Below are 14298 nucleotides of genomic sequence, written 5' to 3' on the forward strand. Positions count from 1 at the left end.
AAATGAAGAAGTGAGTGTGACAGTCAAAGTGTTCGGAAGAACTGCGGCTGGTTCTGGAAGATGCTCAGGAAAACCTACAGATCATTTCCACATAAAACTGACCTCACTGGACCTCAGACGGATTTTTTTTTTTTAAAGCAAAGGGTCGACTCACACCAAATACTGACTTTGTTTCATTTATTATGGCTCACTGATTACTGTTTATAGTATTTTTTTAATATTGAAACATTTCATTTCATTATTTTTAAGCCATTTTTGGTCGACAGCGTTTCTTTACATGTGCTGAAGACTTCTGCACAGGACTGTATATATAAATAAAAGACCATTAAAATCAGTTATTTAAAAAATGTCAAGAATACCACACAACCATATTACTGTATGACTCATACTGTCGAGAGTAGACCAGCCATCAAAAGTCAACAACCTGGTAAAGGGGAGGATTCAATAGAGAAGCAGCTAAGATGACCAAGATGAATATGATGCTACCACCACCAGATTTCACAGTCCAGACGATGTTCTCAGGATAAGATGTAAAGTTTTGGCCAAATGTTGCACTTTGCACCAAGCTCAAAAAGTTCAAGCTGCTGTATTTTGGCATAGGAAACAACATCGCAAAGCCTAAATGGATTAAAGTTGTAGAATTACCAAGACGTGCAAATGCCAAGTCATTGGGCGGGGTCTGCGATGATCACTGTGCAACAATGCCAAACACTCGTAGCTTAAACAGACTGACATCTAAATTCAGTTACTGTTTATAAAAAAAAACAAACAAACAAACAAACAAAAAAAACAGTAGTTTGGGAGCAATTTTTAAAAAGTACACCAGAACAAGTTGAACTTTAACTCTGTTTCATATCAGTTACCTTTGGCTTGTTTATAAGGGATAAAAATTTCCCTCTAGTTTTCCATAAAGCTGCTTTGCTGTTTAAAGGGCCATACAATAATAAAAAAAAGGATGTTTATTGCGTCCCTCTCAATAATATTTTTTGCTCACGTTGGTTGTAAAGCTAATTTCTGAATGACGTTTATGTGTAACATTGGCAAAAAATGCACAGCTCATTAATTTGAGCTGCGAGTGTGTTCCATGGAAGTCCAGAGTCTCAATTTGGAGAAAGAGGAGTGTTCCAGATGTGACTCTGCACCACATCAACAAACAAATTCACAGAACCATGACTAGGTTGAGTCCACCCCAGATATCACACCTGGCAGAGCTGGATCTTCGGGGAATTCTGGACTGAAATGGAGACGGACTCGTTTTACAAGAACGGTAAGATCATACTGTCTCAAATCGGCTGCGTTTCATTCCTGGCATCCATCTTGGTATTGTCCTTTATCTGCTCCAAGCTCCATCTCTTTCATATAACAGGACACAAAGTCCACAAAATTTTGTTGTTACAAAATATAGCGGACCTGGATTTGCCTAAATGTACGATAATTGCACAATTTTCTGTTAATTAGTCAGAAAGCATGAAGAGTGATTTAGCTGCACAAATGGTTTCCAAAAATGACAAAATGCAGTTTTTAGCTCCTTCTACAGACTATAAACTCCATTTTGTAAACTATCAAAGAAAAGTATACTTTTTACTTTCCAAGTCGATTGTTTTTTTCATGTATTATTAAAAATTATTACATTTATTCTTTTTTATACTTGAGAAATTATTTTTCTGAACCTTTTAAAGTGCTGATGACACGTTTTTGACATCTTTGGCGATGTTTTATAACATAAAAAGTAATTCCCGATGATCCATATATTAATTCACGAAGGCGCCTATTTTACAAGTTATGATGATAAACGCGGCTATTTGGGTAAATTTGACGGGGCTGCAGCACCCAGGAGACGAATGAGGAGGAGGAGCTATATGACGTCAGCGAAAGAACGTTCCTCCTAACTTACCAGTTTGTTGTTGATGCGACAGGTGTTCAGTTTATCATTATTAGTATTTTTATTATACATTATATATATATATTAGTTATTATGCCTTCGCGTTGTGTTGCCGGCTTTTGCTCCAAAACCCACAAGGATGGGGTAAGTTTATTCAAGTTTCCCAGAGATCCTGAGCTGCATGCAAAGTGGGTGAAGCAAGTCAGGCGCACTCGTGACAAGTGGGAGCCCTCACCAACATCCGTCCTGTGCTCTGAACACTTCGATTTGGATTGTTTTGACACCCTTCCCAGCTTAAAAGAATATCTTGGGTGTGCAGTTCAGCACAAACGTGTGTTACTACCATCAGCAGTGCCTACAGTATTCCGGAGGGGGTCTACTAGTAGCTATGCCGGATCCAGCAGTCGCCTGGGACAAGGCGACTCCTCCAAAGACAGTCCTCCTGTCAGAACATGTGTTGAGAAACGACATAATATAAAGGTACGTAGAGCTATAGAGTGCTCCGACATGATGCTAAAAATAGTAACCATGCGGTCTGTGCGGCCATCTTGGAAGTGACTCGCTCCAGAGCGCTCATAGAGTACACATCATAGAGTACACATTCATGATAATCATAAATGTAATCATAAAGTCGGCGTGATATCAGTCATGTATTTGCTTGTGAAAGCTTGCGGCTTTCATGTAACTGCCGCCTAGCAACGAGAGGCAAAGGGTAAAGAGGGTAGGCTATCATAGATTCTATTCGGAAGAGATCAATACATGATTGCTTAAAAATGAGGTATTTTAACAATTTGCATCTGTTTTGTGATTATCGTGACACTTGTGTGTTCTATAGAACTGTATGTCTTATCAGCACATCGAGGATCTTCCACCGGAGGCTTTAGCAAGTACTCGTAGCAACACTACACTTTACCCTTTGCCATGCGTTGTTAGGGAACGGTAGCAAGTACCCCGATGACCGACTTCAAGAATATGTAGAAAAAATTTAGAAATTATACTTTCCAAAAGTCATTTGAGCTTAGTGTATTGCATTTCCATTTATATTGTAGGTTCTTGCTGATGTTTTTGCGGAGTGTGACGCAGCTGCTGAATCAGAAGCTGCAGAGTTTGTATGTACTAGTTGTGAACATTCACATTATTATCAATCTCATTTATTTAAAATCAGATAAAATCATGCCATCGTGATCACTGCTTAAAGTACCAGTATTTGATTGTTGAAGAGCTAGCACTAGAGAGTTCACCGGCGTTTTCATGCGCCATTTCCATTGAGTAGAACAGCCAGTGAACCGCAGCGTGTTCTTCCGCTGACGTCACAGCATGGCCGCGAGCCACGGACCCAGTTTTCTTGCGCTGTGCAATTAAAAGTTGGATATTCGCGTAACAACAGCTTCATTTCACGTAATTATAACAGAAATCTAACATGTTTGCCATGTTGTATAGTTTATTTAAGAAATTGCATAGTCATGTTCGTGTCATCAGCCCTTTAAAGTTTATTATAGATTTTTTATTTAAAAAAAAAAAAGCAGGAGGTTCGTTATCAGATCTAAAGATCATGTCACATGCGGTCTGTCCTAAAGATTCCCTTCGGTATTGTGATATGATATCGGTGTCAAAATGAGTCACTGCGTCAAAAAAAAGGTTGAGGCTGGTATGCAAAGTATGTCAAGTACGTGATCGGTTTTGGTAATTTTCCACCCTCCCACTCACTCTGCGGGTTTTCTCCACGTCTCCGCACGGCAGCCGCTTCACAAAATCGATGCCGGTCAGCGGCGTTCCAGTAGGAGGCAGGAGTATGGACGCATCCATCATGAGATACTCTACATTCAGAGGTTTGCTCTAAACACACACACACAAACAAAACCAGGACTATCGTAAACATAAACTTCTCAAGAAAAACAGTGTTTACGTGTCCCGTGAGCAAGTATCGAAAGGTTTAGCTGTAGCAGTTTGATCCTTCCAGAGGAAACCCATAAGTGAAATGGATGGTTCATGTCAAACTACAATCAACGAAAACAATGACAAATCACAAAACTGACTCACCGTCATGCTCCTGTACTCGTCTTCAAACATATCCAGGAAGATCTCCTCTCCCTGTGGGCAGAAATAGCACAGTTCCACAGAACGAGCAGTGTTTATATTTAAAAAGAAAGTACAACAGAGTTTCCAATAAATCCAAACAGAGAGAAGAACGTTCACTTACTGATGATGTAAATTATTAAAAGAATTTGTTTTTACAGACAGACAAAACACCAGAGATGCATTTAAACTGGAATCTATTCATTGCCCATAATTCTGTGTATTACAGATGCTCTGTGATTGGGAAATGCACAAGGTGCTTTTTTTTTTCTTTAGGAATTGTCATGGATCAAAGGCACGAAAACAGGCTCCACCCAGATCAAATAGCACTATATAGAGAGGACATTACACAGCCGTGTGAAGATACAAAGTTTATCTTTGACTGGTGAATGTATAGATCACGAGCGAGTGACGTGAATGAGTGAAAATATTTTCAACACGACAAGATAAACTTCATATCTTCACACAGCTGTGTAATGTTCTTTGTATTATATGGACACATTCACACACACAAAAAAAAAAAAAAAACACACAAGTGAATCAAAAGAATTTTGACTCTGAACCGGTTCACCATTTTGACAACGCGTGTCTAGCCAACGGAAAAACACTGGGAGTGATATCATCAGAGTGAAATACCGGGAAATATGATACAAACAGGACACTTTTTCGATGGAATAAAAACATGTTCTATTCCGTTCTAGCGGGTTTCATTCATTTGGTTTGATAGCATGCAATATTGTTAGCATATCGCTTATCCTACGAGTATTACGTCACTCTGCCCAATGGAGAATGGGCGTTGAATATGGTTTACAATATTTCATGGTTGTCAAGACAACATGACGTGACACATCGGAGATGTAAAACTTCCGTACTAACAAGTGAGCGACTGTGACAATTTGTAAACAAACATGGCCGCCAGGTTTGCTTCGTTAAATATGGAAGATTGAAAGAAATTTGAAAGAAAAAGACGTTAAACACACGAAAGGAATGTGTATATAATAACAATAATAATAATAATAATAATAATAATAATAATAATGGCGGCACGGTGGTGTAGTGGTTAGCGCTGTCGCCTCACAGCAAGAAGGTCCGGGTTCGAGCCCCGGGGCCGGCGAGGGCCTTTCTGTGCGGAGTTTGCATGTTCTCCCCGTGTCCGCGTGGGTTTCCTCCGGGTGCTCCGGTTTCCCCGACAGTCCAAAGACATGCAGGTTAGGTTAACTGGTGACTCTAAATTGAGCGTAGGTGTGAATGTGAGTGTGAATGGTTGTCTGTGTCTATGTGTCAGCCCTGTGATGACCTGGCGACTTGTCCAGGGTGTACCCCGCCTTTCGCCCGTAGTCAGCTGGGATAGGCTCCAGCTCGCCTGCGACCCTGTAGAACAGGATAAAGCAGCTACAGATAATGAGATGAGATAATAATAATAATAATAATAATAATAATAATAGTATTATTGGCTGGCTTTTTATCATGGTCTATCAGATATATTCCATTCAGCTACTTTGTTCCGTATCATGCTCGCTGAATGGAATATATATCTGATAGATCACTCAAAGCCAGTCAATATTATTTAAAATATGTCACTCAGATCCGCGATGTATTTCGTATGAAAAATACGAGTTTTTCAACATGAGAAGACAAACTTCATATCTTCAAGCCAACGTGCGATTTTCTTTTTATTATAATCGACAAAAACAAAAAGTACTCAAATTTATCAAAAAACCGTTCATCGATTTCCTCACGAGTGACATATAGAGACTTGCATCATGGTTTTGGTTCTCCAGGTCCCAGATGGAGCTCAGATGAAAAATACGAGTGGCGTATTTCCCAGTAAAACACTCATGTCTCTATAATATGTGGAATTATGGGCAGTCTGTATTAACCAAAAGTACATTGTCTCTGTACAGATGCTTTGTGGGAATGTATGTGTACTGTTAAACGCACGAAAGAAATTAAATTGAACTGAATACTGGCAGTGCCGAGATTTGAGATTTTGGACTTTGAAAGCAGCATCAAACATGAACTTAAATGTTCAAAATGTTTTGTTTTTACTGCATTATAGACATTGCATCTAAAAAAAAAAAAAAAAAAAAAAAAGACTGAGAAACTGCAAGGCAGAAATGACAAGGCAAATTTCCTGAAGCTGTTGTCGAGACGGATCGAAAACCAAATTTTTAAAATTCGTTTTTTGTTGTTTGCATGTTATGAGTGTGTTAAAACTTTATCATGCCTACTGATCACACCGGTCTCCTGTCTGATAAAATATTGGAGATTTAATTTTGCTTTGTTTTATTTTTACACCCTTGTGCTGAAACAGCAGAACGGGATCCATGCTGTGCTGCTTACGCAAACGGTTTCAAATCGTTTTCACACAGAAAGTTGTTGGTGTGCAGGTTCCAAAGTGCTGACACTGGAGACTCCTTCCAATCATGTTAAATCAACTTCTCCTTCCTGACAGAACGATTACTGTAGAAACAATAACGTATTCGAACGAGTGCATTAATATAAATCTGCGATTTTCAGCCACACGACTGATCACTACTGACCTTCTGACCAATCAGAATCCAGTATTGCGGAATATATTTTTTAACTGTTTTGTAACCGAGTAACTGAGGAAAATGCAATAAAAAAAGAATTATTTTACCAGTTTCAGACAAGACAAAAGAGAGATGTGTATCGTAAGCACAGTGCATTCTTGGGCCCAATCCCAATTCTAATTTATACCCCTCCCCCTCCCCCTTCCCCTTGGCCCTTCCCCTTGAAACTGAGCTACAAGGGATAGGGCTTGAAATTCAACCCCTACGTATTGGGACAGCCCTTCAACGATCGCATACGTCATCGCGTACCTCCGTCAGTGTTTACGTTAGCAAAACGCGACCAAATGCGTCATTGGCTGCGACCAGCCGCTACAGTCAGAGGCAGAACCAGAAATCTCTGCTGGCAGGGTGTGATTTGTTAACTAACACCACTGAATGGGATATCTTTGGCGCTTCGTGCACCACATCCGACAGAATGAGGTGTCAGAACACTCATGTAAACAATAAAAGCGAGAATAACAGAACAAAACGTACGCAATCAAGCAACCGAAAACAATACTCACTCCCAAAGCTTTTTAGCAGCAGCTTGGATTTCAGAAATCGCTGCTCATTCTCAGCTCGAAAGCGAATCAAGCGGCGTGTTCCCTCTGGATAACAACTTAAAACACGTAAATAATGGAGAAAATACATTTATGACAATCTTTCGCTGCGGGAACCGCCATCTTTCTGAAATCCGCATGAAATCTCGCTGAAATCCGCATGGCATTGTGGGAAATCACTCAAACCCCTTCGTTCGGAGTCAGCTCCAGGAAAATCTCCGTTTGGAGGGGTACAGAAGCCCTACCCCTTCCCCTCCGCGTTAACTGGGATTGGGATACCCCTACCCCTTCACGTGAACGCGCAAAATGGAGGGGAAGGGCCAAGGGGTTGGCCCAAGGGGTGAAATGGGATTCGGCCTTGGACATGATGTACCTTTTCTTTTTCAGAGCAAAGATCTACAACGTAAAACATCTAAAATTGGCTCTTGGATCAAAACACTGTCAAACACTTCAGTCACTCTTCTGTTTAACTTTGCAGGCTCATGTTGTCGCATGATGGTTCAGGAGGAGTGCACAAACAAATCCAGTCCAACAAGAACAAACAATCTGTCACAGTTCCTTTGCATAGCCACACTTCCCGAGGTGTTGTTTGAGAATGAAACACACTGAAAGAGTACATGAAAAATCTTTCAGTTGGAGATGATTTCACCAACTTTTCTGTTTTGTCAAGAGAGTGATACAGATTGCAGCAAAGTTGCTCAGCAGCCCTAAAAAAAAAAAATCCACCTTTTGGTGAAGTCGCTTCATCTCACATAGAAAAAGAAAAAGAGAACTAAATCCAACCTTTACTTGAAATAAACTGAGCCACTATTATTGGCACCCCTGCATTTAATTCTTTGTACACCCTTCCATTTGTCAGTAAAGCAGCACCGAGTCGCTCCCGTTACATTTTATAAGGTTGGCGATACAGAACATTGAGCCCATTCCTCTTTATGCAATCTCTCCAGATCATCCAGGGGCCTCGACCCTCTCTTGTGCGCTCTCCTCTTGAGCTCAGCCCACAGGGTTTCACTGGGATTCAGCTCAGGGGTCTGAGATGGCCAGGGCAGAAGCTTCATTCTGCACTCAGTGAACTATTGCTGCGTGGATTTAGACAGATGCTTCGGATCAATGTCCTGCTGGAAGATCCAATGATGACCCGGTTTTAGTTTCCTGCCAGAGGAGCCAGATTCCGATTTAAAATGTCCTGGTGTTTCATGGAGCCCATGATGCCATGAACCCTAACAAGGTTTCCAGGGCCTTTGGAGGAAAAACAGCCCCAAAACATCACAGAACCTCCACCATATTTTACAGTTGGGATCAGGTTCTTTTCATTATAGCCATCCTTCTTTTTACACCAAACCCACCAAGAGTGTTTATCGGAAAAACAAAAGCTCCATTTTTGTTCTGTCAGACCAGAGAAGACAGTTCCAGTTAAAGTTGTCGTAGCGTTTCACAAACTTCAGGTGTTTATGTTTGTGGTTAACTGACAGAAAAGGCTTTTTTCTGGAACCTTCCAAATAATCTGTTGGCATGGAGGTGGCGTCTGATGGGGGTTTTGGAGACTCAAAAACCCCAAGATTTTACTTTTCCTTGTAATTCATCAACAGTGATCCTTGGGGACTTTTTGCCTCTCTTACCCTCCTCCTCACTGTACATGGGGGCAAAATAAACTTGGGTCCTCTTCCAGGTGAGTTTGTACCAGTTCCAGTTGGTGTCCACTTTATTACTGCCCTAACAGGACATTGGAAATGGACATTTTCAGGCGAGTAGATTTTTGTTTTTATACCCATTCCCTGACTCATGAAAGTCAACACACTTCTCGCTCATTTGATTTATGTTTCCCTTATCTTTCCCATGCTAATGTTGAGGGAATTTGGCCTCTGTGTCACCTCATATTTGTTCCCCAGTTAATCAGGAAGTCATGAATTACAGCTTGAAAGTTCCTACACATTCACTATCAATTACACACACACACACACACACACACACACACACACACACACACACACACACACATTAAAGAAGTTCTTGCTTGTATAGTAATGTATGTGGCACTGAACAACAGACAAAATATTTCAAACCACAGAATTCTGGATTCTGATTGGTCAGAAGGTGCTGACTTATTTTCTGACAGTAGTGCAACTGCAGACACTTGTACACTGGACGCTCCACAGAAATGGATTAAAAAAAACAGGAGGCTGGTGAAGGAATGACTGTTTATAGCTGCTATAATGTAAGTGAGAAACATCACATCATCTGTTCATGATTATTTTCCAAGAAGAGCATGACACGCAGTGGTTTATCCCTTATTTATGATGCTCGTAATGTAACACGAGCTCGAAAAGTAGCAGACATGACAAGTCACATCCTTTCCTGGGAAGAGCTGCTGCAGGACAGGGAGATGCCGCGGCAGTGATTTTTTTTTTTTTCCAAAGAATTTGGGAATCCATTGCATTTGTAAAATTATCTGGCGTCATATTTATCTTTGCTCTTTAAACACTTATCGGGGGAAAAAAGTTTCTACTGGAAACATTGTGAGAAATACCCTGAAACATTTCATTTTCACTGAATATGAACAGAGTGCCATCTCTCCTCAAAGATTTAGAAAGAACACAGAAAAAAGAGAAAGCCAGTGAGTGTGGTGAAAGTAGAGAAACCTGCAGCTCTCTCTCTCTCAGCCACCTTGAGACCACAATGTGGGAAAAGCTCTACGCTGAGCTGCAACACTGACATGCAACACCATCAGACGCCTGGGGGACTCATGGGAACCTGTCACGTTGCCATACTACAGCCAGCTATGACAAGTGTGTGTTTTCAAGGAGAGATTTTGATTTTTGGCTGGGTGCTGCTGGTCTGACATGTTTGGACAACGTGCTGCCAGAATTTCCCAAACAGAAATGAAAAAGAATTGCAAGACCAGGAAGAGCTGACAGTGTTTAACCAGATTATTATTATTATTACTACAGGATAAGTTATCAGCGAGGTGACTGTGAATTTATTGGAAAACATCTGATTCATAGATCACAGGATAAAACAAACAATCTGTGAGCCAAAAACTCAAATTAAATACTTTTAAACTCTTAAATGTTGTTTTTACTTTGTTTTCATAAAGCAGCATGAAAGCATTTTTTTTTTTAATAACTTGCCTTGTAAAATCGCCGTAGGAGATGAAGACTCTCTTCTCTTGCACCCTGGAAAAGAAAACAGCGTTTTTATGAAATGAATAAGAGTGAGTGTAGACAACATGGCTCTTCATGTTTTCTGATACACTTGGCTGCACTTTTATGAGACTGCAGAGAAAAGAGGAACAGGATCATGAGCTATTTCTGACTTTATCCCACAGCACTGTTGGATTCCAGATGCTGATTGGTCAGAAGGTGGTAATTAATTTTGTTCTCGTTTCCGTAGTAACGGCTCTTTCTCGGGGACTTGTCCAGCAGACGCGTTGTGTAATCTCTGATACGGTAAAGTTTCTGCATTAAACATTTATGGAAGGAGTCTCCAGTGTCAGTGCTTTGCAACAGTCAGTGGTAAAGCTGTAACTGGAAGTTTTTGACATTTTCAGAACAGTTTCAGGGCTCGATATTAACTTTTTAATCCACTTGTCCACCCGGACAAGCAGCAAGATTTGTCACTCGTCCTGACCGTAACCTTTTTATTACGATATATTTACGAGTTCAACGAAAGGAAAGTGATTCACAAAGTTTATCAAAAAGCAGGTCTAGTTCTGATAAATCACTATGCTTTTATGATTTATAATTTGTCAATAAAACTCAAACTTTAATTGTAACAAACAACACAAGAGTGCTCCGAGAGCACAATATCCCCCGCTGGCAACTATGCCATAACTCTGGTAACATGACTGAACTGAACGAAATTGCAATATCCTTAGTAATGATGGATAACAAGGAATCCTGTCAAGTTTCGCGAAATTCCTCCAAAAATTGTGAGAGGAGTTGATTTCAGAAGGTGAGCACCCTTCCCGGGACGGACGGACATCGCCACGACATAACCCCCCTTCAGGCCATTCGGCCAGCGGGGGATAAAAACTAACCAATGCCACATTACGGTGTGTGCGCGTTGTGATAAAACTGCAGATCAGGTCATGGGTTAAGAGTTAAACTCGCCCAAATTCAAAGCTTCTGGAGAAAATAAAGTTAAATCTTGATTAATCCAATAAAACTGAAGGGAAATTAATTCAAAAAGAAATGAAACCGAAAGAAAACAAGTTGGGCATGATCAGGGAGACAATCACGCTGTGAATTAAAACAAACTGTGAGTGAGTTCGGCACTGTTGTAAAATTCCCCTGAAATATTTTACGACATCGGTGATGGTTAATGTGACCCATACAAAAGAAAAACACAGTGAATGTCTGAATGAAATGAAGATTCACCACAGACATTTATTTTATCGATGTGTTGGATCGCCATTTCTCCGATTTCGATGAAAGTCTAATAATCTATAATTAGATATTACGCCGTGGTTATTTTTACCCCCACCCCGTACTCTGCTTCCCTAGAATTTCATAAAGCATAACACAGCTATATCACTGAGGGGATTGAACTGGTTTTGTTGGATCTTTATTGATGTAACTCTGGAATAATTACTATAAAAATGGTGATTTTCAATAAAAATATTCAACTTGTTCCATCAGACAGGCAGATGCAGACTTTGTCCGGACAAAACATTTAGTCGTCCCAGACAGTCAGACTGCTGTTAATGTCGAGCCCTGAGAGGAATTTACTTTTTTTTTGCTTTGCTGTTTTGCAGTAATAAGACAAGCTGTGTATTAATTTTACTTTATATTTCTGTTTAAACGTATGGAGTAAAAGTATGTTGTGCCGTTGAGAATGGTAATTCTGCTTCATCACGATGCAGGCGGTATTCAGGCCTCATGTGCTTTACAATTTACTGTCTGTTATTCGATTATTTTGTATACAGACCTGAATTACTGGATCCTGTTAGATTCTTCAAAATGGAATGTTTTAAATTTCATTTTCCCTTCAAAAATCAGGAACTTGTAGGAAATGTCTGAGGTTTCTCCTCTCAAATCTTATTCATTTTGAACCCAACTTAATTTTGTATGACTGACCATAGCCATATCTTTTATTTTATATACACAGTCTATAATACAGTAATTATTTTTTATACAAATTTTGCCATTTGCATGACTGTATTTTGACTTTGTCCAGTTCATTGCTGTTTATGATAATGCAGAAAAGGTTTAATTTCATTATTATTAAAAGGTGCTTTACAAGATTTGCAAGAAATACGATGAACTTCCAGTAAACGCCCGTTTTCTTAGTAGTAAAAAGGAAAAGCAAGTGTTTTAAAGAAGTCATTAAAATAAGAGGGAATTCCCCTACAGGATCGAGTAATTCAGGTTGAAAAATTCCTGCTTTACCTTAAACAAGCCTCGGTGACTCATTCTCAAGTTGTGTACGTAATTCTGTACAGTCTGACTGTGCCACACAGCTGCACTGTGATTTATTCAGAAACTGGGTGCACCATGGCCTGGTGTTACCCAACAGACACTTCCTGTTGGAGTGTTTCGGGTGGATGCGTACCTCCAGACAGGCTAGATGGACGTCCTTGATGATGCATCGAGTGCCGGACAGCACGGACTGCTTCAGGAGAAGACAGCTGAGCTCCAGAGTGGCCAGTCGCACCCTCCCGTCTGACACACCACAAATATAAAAACAACAAGCGGAAAAAAAAAAAAAAGAAAAAAGTGAACATCAGAAACCAGCCATCAAAGTTCAAACATTTTTTTGAACACAAAGTGAAAATGAACAGCAGAGGCAGTGATTCAAGTTCAGTGGAGATCACCACTGAGGAAAAAAACCTTACAATAAGAAAGTATTGTACACACGTCAGTGTTGTGGTATTTCATGAGAAGCGATTACATCATATTTGTATTAAGGCTATAAAGTCTGTTATAAAGAGATGAGAGACAACGTTCCAGCTCTCAGTGTTATTAGCATTAATGAATATAAATCTTTTAAAAAAAAAATCACTGAATAAATTATGTCAAGTGAAGTGGACGATGTGTGTGTGTGTGTGTGTGTGGGGGGGGGGGGGGGGGGGGGGGGGGCACAAAAAACCCCCAACATCATGATTCTCAAAGGCGTTCTTATGATACATGACAAACACTGAAAACAATTTATGAAAATTAAATCAAACACACACAATGCTTTGCTATAAATTGTCTTTTTTAAAAAAAACTTTGTCGCTTTTGAAAAACAGCAAGTTCTCCAGAACTTAATAAAAAAAAAAAAAAAAAAAAAAAAAAAAAAAAATTTATATATATATATATATATATATATATATATATATATATATATATATATATATATACTTTTATATATAGCTTCAAGAAAAAAAAGCCAAGATAAACTTACAGAGACAGCAGTATTTTAAATTAAAAAAAACCAAAACACTAAACTATATTTAAATATATTTGAAAAAAAACCCTAAAACAAACAAATAAACAGGCTCTTATGGTATTCGTGACATGTTGGTGTTTTATATTTTTGTCTTTTGTACTTTCTTTGTACCGTCTATAATGCGGTGCACTGTTTGCACAACCATTCAGCATTGTTCACCACTGCGAGCCCCACCCCCTGAGTGCCAGCACTCCCGAATGACACCAAAACAGCACCAGTACAACCATTTGGAACCTTAGGCACCGGACCAGTGGCCAAAAAATCCATAGATACAGTAGGTTTGGAAATGGATTTTATATCATGGAAATAAAGATGTTTGTTTTTGTGTCCGTGTGTGTGTGTGTGTACGTGCCTGGCAGAGCAGCGTGATTCATGACTCTGATCAATCTCTCCACTAGAACATGACTGTAGCTGCTCCTCTCCTGACCTGGAACCGACAGCTGCATCTTCTCCAATAAATCTGGGTTTATACCTGCATTTACATGCAAGCGCGCACACACACACACACAAATAAAATAAAATATCAGGTCCAAGTCTGAGAAATGGAACAAACATTAAAAAAAGGTGCTCAGATGAGAAAGGGGTGTTTTTTTCCCCACCTCATTTTCAAATTTGCATATTTATACATGTTCATACATTGTCATTCTTAATGAGGGTAAATGTGTGGAGATGTTTCAAGGCCATTTTCGAGACATTGTGTTTTAACAATTAATTATTTGACAATTTATTAAAAGAGTTTTAAGGTGTTAAAAAGTGTTCATCACTTGTGTTTGTGGTA

At 39.6% G+C, this 14298-nt stretch overlaps 1 protein-coding gene across 4 annotated transcripts in view; it reads right to left on the reverse strand.

The window, feature by feature from the left end:
• Positions 1-14298, reverse strand: part of clec16a (C-type lectin domain containing 16A) — a 128637-nt gene that overhangs the window by 41525 nt on the left and 72814 nt on the right. For all 4 annotated transcript variants that reach the window (XM_060901086.1, XM_060901085.1, XM_060901088.1 and 1 more), the window contains exons 13-17: positions 13873-13992; positions 12642-12751; positions 10220-10264; positions 3923-3973; positions 3590-3718 (exon numbers count right to left, since the gene is read on the reverse strand). In XM_060901086.1, coding sequence (XP_060757069.1) covers positions 3590-3718; positions 3923-3973; positions 10220-10264; positions 12642-12751; positions 13873-13992 — 455 coding nt within the window. The remainder of the gene's footprint in view (positions 1-3589; positions 3719-3922; positions 3974-10219; positions 10265-12641; positions 12752-13872; positions 13993-14298) is intronic.

The sequence above is a fragment of the Neoarius graeffei genome, chromosome 20, assembly GCF_027579695.1.
Source record: "Neoarius graeffei isolate fNeoGra1 chromosome 20, fNeoGra1.pri, whole genome shotgun sequence".
Taxonomy (NCBI): domain Eukaryota; kingdom Metazoa; phylum Chordata; class Actinopteri; order Siluriformes; family Ariidae; genus Neoarius; species Neoarius graeffei.